This window comes from Bactrocera latifrons, unplaced genomic scaffold, assembly GCF_001853355.1.
Source record: "Bactrocera latifrons isolate USDA-ARS-PBARC rearing strain unplaced genomic scaffold, ASM185335v1 scaffold_62, whole genome shotgun sequence".
In the NCBI taxonomy this organism is placed as follows: Eukaryota; Metazoa; Arthropoda; class Insecta; order Diptera; family Tephritidae; genus Bactrocera; species Bactrocera latifrons.
Genome location: NW_017537290.1, coordinates 1,408,360 through 1,417,159, shown reverse-complemented (window position 1 = coordinate 1,417,159; position 8,800 = coordinate 1,408,360). Strand labels below are relative to the sequence as shown.

The following is an 8,800-nucleotide window of genomic DNA, read 5'->3' as shown; positions in this document are numbered from 1 at the left end:
TCATCCCTRTTCTAAGTATTGAACGGAGTATCGCCTCTATGAACTTAAATCCTCCTAATTCCATAAAGGAATGTTTAGTTGGAAGTAGTGTTTTTTAACTGCTCTGCGGTGGGTGAATTTGAATATCTTTATTAGACACGTTTCCTAAGCAAATCAACATTTTTTGTAACCTTGGAATTTCAGTCGAAAATGTAACAATCTCAAATGTTAGGAATGGCATAAGGTTTACTCCGGAGTGCAGCATCCTTCGGAGAAATGACTACCCACCACCTTGAGCTCACTAACCGTGTGTTCAGCGCTGGTCTGCCTAGCTTCGTTACCAAAAGTATCGAGTTATTTTGTAATAATCCTAATATGGGTACCAAGTCACAGTAGAATTGCAGGTAACTGTTAAGCTGATGAGCCAGCAATCTAAAGTTACCTTAGCCACGCTCTTAGTAGAATGGAAGCGGGTCTTTGCTACCTTCTCTTCATGTGTTCTACTACTGCATAGTTTAGCTTCGCACGAGATAGAACGCCGTTGGGCCGATCCAGTGACCTTTTTGTCCTTAGTAAGGCCAGCTTTCTCCAGTTGTGAGAGTTCCAACATTGCGTTGTCTTACTTGCGTCCATGCTTTAAGTTTGAAAATCTTTCCAAACACCAGTTGCTACATTCTATGGAAGCAGATTAGGTGAAAATATCTCAACAATACCCTTCTGGTTGTCCGCAAGGCTCAAAATCTTGGGAAGCTAACACCTTCAATTGGTGGAAATTGAAATTAAACCTCTAAGCAATTATTTTTCACACCAGGCGCTTAGCTGACTTATAATATCGAATGCATGAGTTCTGTTTATATGGCAAATAGGGACTACAAAAAAATAAGGTCCAAGTGTTATATCCAGAGCAGCTATCGAAACTAATCTACAAGTTTAAAAAAGCAGATGCTTAGTTATAGATAGATCTTCTATGAATTTGAAAACTGTTTTTTTGCACAAATGCCGATTTGGTTAGATGCCTTCTATTTAGATAAGCTTCACCCAGCGATGCTCCAACTTTTTAACCACTCTGTAAATAATACTGCAAAGCAGGCTTCAGCTGCAAAAAAACGTCGATGAGTTCGTACCCTCATTCTATCAATTTGCTCGTATTGGCAGAGAAGGTGTAAGTTGGTGTGTTGTCATTGTGGAAGAACATCTTTTTACTAAACTTTAGTTTATCAAATGGATTCAATGTTTCTACAATTAGSCATTATTTCGGTTGAATATATAGGCATAATTGAAACGTATGACTTAGTTTTTACTCTTTTCCTCTTAGTAGGTGTAGATTACACGCAGAAAGCTTGGGTTTCACATTTCCGAAAGATAAGATACACTTCGCTTTCTTCGGAGTAGATTTGCGGGATAAAGTGTCCTGTTGCGACTATGTTATTCTTTAGTTCCGGCTGTATACCAGACGTATTTTGTCAGTTGGGTAATAACACAAGAAATTTCTTCGGTTTGTGTTGTGGGAAGTGGCCTCACGGCTGCATTTAATGTCTGGAGTGAGTAGTTGCGCCATCAGCCTTCTAGTTAGATGTCTACTGTGTCAGATTCCACGCTAATCTTTATTAGCCGGTTTGTGACTACAACATCGTACGCAATCGACCGCTGAGCTGTTTTGCGGGACACCTGGAGAGCGTTCAATAAAGGGTAACATGTGCTCACTTCGAGAATGCTTAAATCAAATTTTCATTTTGAATGTCTAAGCAGAGCAGAGATTTGTCTAAAATTTCAATGATAGACATCTTCAGCGCTGAAACTAAGTATTTATTGTGCCGCCTTGGTATAGGAGGGATTGATCTGTTGGAACGAAATCAACACTAACAAAAGACAATTTCGTTGCACAATATTTCGAATAAATCTATTGTATCTATTAGAGGTATTCGGTGGATTACTTGCAACTTACATATGCAACTCTCTGCTAATTGCTGTTACACGGCGTYAACGAAGACAAAAACAGCATTTTAAAGCTATTCACCATCAGAATCTCTACAGTTGCAGATGAACAACGTTCCAAGTAACGCGAAGCAGCAGCAAATGCGCAGCATGTTGCACATATTGGTGCTGCTAATTTGTTGCAACCTCATTACGTACACAACAGGCACAACACATACAGCAACAGCTGCGGTCACCAGCATGCTAGCAACGGCAAGTCAACGCAACATGCCACACAATTGGCTACGACGGCAGCGGAGATATTTGATGTTTCAGAAGGGCTCGTCATTTTTGGTGAGTTATTAACGGCCAGTTGAGGCAAGTTACTGTACTTTACTGTAGCATAACTGCAGTTTAAAATGTAATTTCAAAAAAAAAAAAAAAAAAAAATTTTTTTTAAATTAAAAAAAATTAAAAAAATTGCATTAAAATAAATCTCTGAATTCATCAATACTACCTCCCCCTTTTTGCCGTACTCTTTTCCAGGCGCAAGTGGTCGGTACGAAAGCTATTTTACCAGAGTATCCGAGTGGTCTGTTTCAAGTYTTTGAAATTACTGCCTACTATGAATTGCCCACATCGTTGGACGATCTATGGCCCCAACGGACGAAAGCGCATTCGTCGGCAACAACAACWAAACACAACGCCACAACAAGTGCCGCTGCAATGCATACGCCGAAGTTAGGAACCTTTAGCGGAAGTAACGGTTATAGCAACTACAACTACAACAACAATGACGAGATGTGGCTACCAACGTGGCATGCAACTGACGATTGGCCTGCAGCGGCAGCCATGATGCCAACTTGGTGGCAAGTGCCGGGCCAACGACGGCAATGGTTGAGCGCACACAACAAACAACAACAACTACACAGAAAACAACAAAAGTTGCACAGCAAACAACAAACACGCAGAAAACAACAACAAACTCGAAAACAATACTTTGCTCGTCAGCAACATCGATTTCCTTCGCCGTGGCAAGAAGCAAAATCATTTACATTCATGCCGCCCATATTGTCAAGGCAATTCGCCGCTTATCCGGTGGTGCAGCAAGACTCCGTGTGTTCGCGGCGAAATGTTTACGGCAGTTGGCAAGACAAGAATGCGCCACGTTTGTGTGCGCCCGGTTCGAAAACGTTGGGGCGTGGTCGCAAGCGGCGGAGTATTGGCGCTGGTGACGATTCTGTTGGTGTTGGTGTTGGTGTTGCGGGCGGCAAAGAAAATAATGATGATGCTGTCCATCGATTTGATGAGCGTCCCGATGAATTCCACTTTGCCACAAATGCTGAGCGCATTTTCTTTGATTTGCTGACGCAATGGACTCAAGTGTACGTATTTTCGTGTATGCTTAGATAGGTAAAAGGTAACAACAACAACGTGCTATGCATGCCAAACCCCATTTGATTAACACACACACTTTCATTCCTAGTCACTTCCTGCACCTCAATTCCGCCATCCCAAGCACGTGGAGACAAAACTAGCTGCAGCGTTTGTTGGACAGCCTCAGTTCCTCCACTCCTTTCCAAGCCTGAACAAAATACATTTGCACCTAACTATTTCCTCAAAATTGCTTACTATTTAAATACACACACACACCTAAAGTACRACAATACCTCTCTTTGTTTGGCTAATGTAAACGTTTATTGTTGTTGCTGCTATTGTTGGCCATGTACTTGTAATTGCATTGTAATTACACTGCTAATTGATTTCATTGAGTTGCGGCCCCCTTTAGTCGCTTACGCCTTATTAAACATGTTGTCTGTTCATTTTTTGGTTCATCGATTTACATTCCACTTCCGCATATGGCYCGTTTCCGGTGTGCCTCGGCGCCTACTGCTCGAACCGTTTGCTTGCTGTTCTGTTGCATAAACAATAGACATAATTACCCATCGCATTACTGTATAATGCGCACCTTCTGCGAAGCGCGCCATGTGCTGTTGGCTCGTGGACAATCGCTTTTTCACGATTTGCTGCGAATTCTAATCGAGTGAGTATATGGAATTTGAACATTTATAACTTAAATTTATTTCAAAATGTATAAGCACATTTATGAAAAGGGGTTACGCGAAATATCGCTCTATCTGTTTTAGGAAACTTCAAGTCTATGTATTCTTATTAGCGTGGGTGAAAAAAATTGTTTGATTTTCTGAAAAGAGGTTCTTAGACACCTCTAAGCAAATCTCTACAAATATGAGTTCTTAATTGTAACGGTAAGGTCCTTTGCCTAATGATTTGCTAAAGGATGATAAAAATGGATCACATTTCGAAACACCTTACTTAACAAAAAAACTCAGGAACTTCATTTCGGCTCGTAACTGGCGAACGACACGCGTGATATTTTGCTCCAAGACTTAAATCTAAGTGGGATTGCCCGTGTAGGCTTTAGACTTAACATATCGTCACAAGAAAAATCTACCGGTGTGATATCACGCGATCTTGGTGGCCAACCCACCGGACCAAAATGTGAAATTATTAAGTCACTGAAGTGTTCTCTCAATAAACCCATTGTTTGATGCGATGTGTGGGAAGAGGTGTCGTCTTGTTGAAACTAAATGTCGCCAAAATCACAAGGTTCAATTACAGGTATCAAATAGTTGGTTAACATGGCACGATAACGGTCGCCATTGACTTTTACGATCTCACCGGCATCATTTTTGCAGAAATCTGGACAGAAGATTCACCCGTTGAGTCCAATTTTCAATGACCAAACCGTTTTTGTTTCTCGATGAAATGGTGGTTCTTGAATCTCTTCAGGTTGCTCTTCGTCCCAAATGCGACACGTTTGCTTGTCTACATATCGGTTGAGCTAAAAATGCGCCTCATCGCTGAACAAAATATTCCTCGAAAACGTTGGATCTCCTTGCAACTTTTCAAGAGCCTATAGAGTGAAGCGCTGCCGCTTCGGAAGGTCGAGCGACTTTAGWTCTTGCCAAAGCWGTATCTTGTGCGCTTTTAATTTAAGTTTACCGACGTAAAATACACCAAGTTGTTCCATACGTCAGTCCGAGTTGCTGCGAATGACGGCGAATCGACTCTCCACGGTTTTCGTTTACACGCTCAACTACGGCTGCTACATTTTCTTCACTTCGTGCTGGACGTAGTTTACTSGGTCGAATATTATCTAATAATGAACGCTGGATTTCAAGAGGGGTGATGGTGTCGCGAATAGTACGCTCAGTTAGCCGATTATGTTGACCATAAGTTGAGCGAAGCGCGCATAAAACATTTTTTACAAAAAGTGAATTTTCGTAATAAAGTTGAACGATTTATAAATGTTGTTCAGTCGTAAGTCTTTCCATGATAAAATGACAAGCAATACTGAACAAAAGTAACGTGACTGCTTGTCGCAACTCACGCGTGATCTGAAAAAAGTAACTCTACTTGGATCACTCGTTATCACAATGGCTACGTAGCGGAATGCAATTGGTGCGAAGTACATACTATATACCATAATTGCTTCTTTACTTCAAGTTTATTTAATTTGAGAAAGGTCTTGCTATGAAAATTATTTTCCATTATTTTAAATTTAATTATACTATATCCTATGTCACAGATGCTGCAAAGAATTTAACATATTCTAACATGGCACTATATTTCATTTGAGCAACAACTGTATTAACCCCATGTACTGTGTCAGTAACACAAATACTCGGCCGGCCATTCTCTTTATCTCCGGTTCGCGTGCAGTCACTCATCCATTCTAATTCARCGTAATGAATGCCAGTTCGGACAGAAAACTCGATTAAATGCGACTTTATTATGTTCTCTTATATACCAAACCACATAGCAGATAGCCACAAGCAATCTTCGTGCGCTATATAACTCTTCACCGGCGTTGTTTTTTTTTAATATTCTTCCTTGCCACTTCCACTACACTTAGCAGTCACTCATAATTTACGTGAGATGCTGGAATAGGACAATGTAGAATATGCGCGTTTTTTCATTTTTCAAATGGACAGTTGCAAGGCGGAAAATGGCTTTAAATAGCCGCAGCTAAACGTGGTTGAAGTGCGGTGAGGAAGGTAACGTGCTGGGAGGAGGAATGCATAGTGAAAAGTATGGTAATAAAAAGTGAGCTTATATGTGTGCATGTTAGGGTGGGTTATTATTTTTAAAAATCTATTTTTTTAAATAAATTTTAACACTTTTAAATGCTTAGGTTTAAACAAAATCTTTRTGAACCTTTCTTGAAGAACATACAATTTCCTTCAACACCCACGAAACGAAATATTTTTTGAAGCATTTGGAAATGAGGGTATAATGGGATATTGCTATGCTTGTCCGCGGAAACGTGAGTAACTTTTGTGTAAGATGCGGTCATCAACTTGAGTGGAGCCTGGGGTCACGGCTAAAAGTGAGGAAACCTTAGCGGAACTTATCTGACATATTCGGTAAAAGGGTTCGCTGAAGTCTAATTGCAGCGTTTGTTCACTAGAGGTGTAGCTGCGAGCGGGCGTCGGTCTTGAAACAAGCGGCTGACTATCTAAATGTGTAAAAAGCTTTATAATTATCGCCTAGCGAGGTTGTACGCTATGTTTGGGACTCTCCACATAGAGACCATTCCCAATGAAAGGGAAACATTAGCCTTCAATTAAAGAACATCTGGAAATGGCGAAGCCGATTGCACAAACGATGGCGATGAAATTGATRCTCCATAGCCAGACTATGATGAGGAGCGAATAGCAATTACTCGCTTGAAGAACAGCAAAGCGCAGGAGCCGATTGGAACCTAAATGTGTTTAATCCACAAAAAAAAAGGGGACCCCACAATCTGCGCCAACTACCTTTGGCTAAGCCTCCTTTATATTGCATATAAGGTCTTATCGAGTACAGTGTGTGAAAGAGTGAAGCCTACCGTCAACAAACTAATTGGACCCAATCAGTGTGTGTTTAGATCTGGAAAATCTAAGGACCTGTGAAAGGAGCCAACTTCGATAGCAACACGAAGAGCTCCGGCAGCATAAGGAAGGACTGCGCCGAGATGTTTGATACCAAACAAGGTTTCAGATAAGAGGCCGCAGAGCTTAACCAAKCACATAATCTTCTTCTATAAGAGTGTACAGCTGCTGGCGTACGCCGRTGATATATATCAACACCAAAATGAAAAAGGAGTATATGGGTCTGGTTGTGAATGAGGATAAGAAGAACAAAAACAAAACTTTACAAGTCCCTCATCATTCCCGTCCTGATTTATCGTGCGGGGGAATGGATAATGGTAGCATCTGATGAGTCGGCCTTAGGAGGGTTCGAGAGAAGGATTTTGCGTAAGATTTATGATCCTTTGCGCATTGGCAACGGCGAGTACCGCGGTCGATGTACGAGATATACAGCGACATTGACATAGTTAAGTGAATCAAGAGATAGCGGCTGCGCTGGCTAGCTCATGTTGTCCAGGTGGAAGAGGACAGCTTCTGAAGGTTTTCGATTCARAACCGGCCGTTGGAAGTAGAAGAAGTGGAAGACCTCCTCCCTGCCGGAGAGAACAGGTGGAGAAGGACCTGGCTGCACGTGGTAGCTCAAATTGGTAGCAAAATTGGAGAAAGGAAGATACAACTGGCGCTCTCTTGTTGACTTGGCTATAATAAGTAGTGTAAGCGGTGTATTGGCTATTAAAGAAGAAGGTAGAAGCGAGATACATAATTTTCTTTCTAATAATWGGGAAAAAAATAAACTGTTAGTCGGAGAACTTTCCCGTTATAATTAAGAGCTCATACTCGGATAGTCTTTCTTAGAGGTTTCTGCCACCCATTATTCAGAGTACGAAGTGAAAAACCGCTTTGTTTTTACTCACCCCAATGTACATATGTATTTGTGTTGCGTGTGCGGCAAGTTGCATACTTTTATACATAAGTGTATGTGTGCTGTATTAGAAGCTCGAATTAAATTCAATTTTATGTTTTTACTCAGCCAACGCGRTTCACTGCAAGCTTTCTCTGGCCTTACAAACCATGTACGCATGTATGCGCATGCGTATGTGTGTATATACTTGCTGCAATTTTAACAAACTATGCAACATTTATTTACTTGCTTTTTCTGCCCCTTTCTTTTCATGCGCGTCACACTTGCCGTTGTTGATTACTCCGCCGGATTATCCATACAAATGCACATATGCATACACATACAAATGTTTGTGTGTGCATGCAGGGCCGCAATGCCGGCCGCACGTCGTCATGCCACATATAAAAAAGCGATTTCGCATGACAATTTAAGCGACTGCGCCCAACACTATGCAACGCTCTGCGGCTTAAGTTTTCTGCAACATTTCAGCGAAGCTGTGCACGGACGATTTATGCAATAACCACAAGCGAGTGATGGTGAGAGAGGAGACAGAGGGAGAGAGACGCAGCAGTGCGTATAAACATGCACACACACACACACACACATGCAAGCAGTGAACAAATTGCAATTTCGCACACACTCACACACACACGCAWGCGCTTGTGCAATAAATAAATAGTAGCGGCGTGTAAGCGCAAATGTTTTATAAAATATGGCCGCCCAATCGCAATGAAATGTAAATACAGTTGAATACGCATACGTATGTATGTGTGTGTGTGTCGGCGCAATAAAACACAAAATACGCAATGTAAATAAAACATAAATAAAAATCAGTAAATAAAAGTGACAAGTATTAAAAATAGCGCATCCGCATGCCAGTATTGACGCGCGCTGTTTGCATTGTTGTTGTTGTAGTTGTTGATGCTGTTTTTGCCTTTACATTATGCGCTTTTTCTTTAGGCCATATTTAGCTGTATTTATTTTATTATCTGCGTTTGGTGTCGCTTAACAAGCAGATACTGTTTTTTTTGACAGTGCTGCTACCCTCCTTTTTATATAAAGTTCGCTTTAA

At 41.1% G+C, this 8,800-nt stretch overlaps 1 protein-coding gene across 2 annotated transcripts; it reads left to right on the top strand.

Annotated features, from left to right (window-relative positions):
- Window positions 1–2,019: 2,019 nt before the first annotated feature.
- On the top strand, window positions 2,020–8,526 carry LOC108975151. 2 transcript variants are annotated; one of them, XM_018943463.1, is made up of 4 exons: window positions 2,020–2,247; window positions 2,440–3,278; window positions 3,827–3,937; window positions 8,095–8,526. In XM_018943463.1, the coding sequence occupies exons 1-4, from the start codon at window positions 2,020–2,022 to the stop codon at window positions 8,246–8,248; spliced, it is 1,332 nt and encodes a 443-aa protein (XP_018799008.1). In that variant the 3' UTR covers window positions 8,249–8,526. The 2 variants fall into 2 exon arrangements, with proteins under 2 accessions (XP_018799008.1, XP_018799009.1); XM_018943464.1 differs by lacking the exon at window positions 3,827–3,937.
- The last annotated feature ends 274 nt before the right edge of the window (window positions 8,527–8,800 follow it).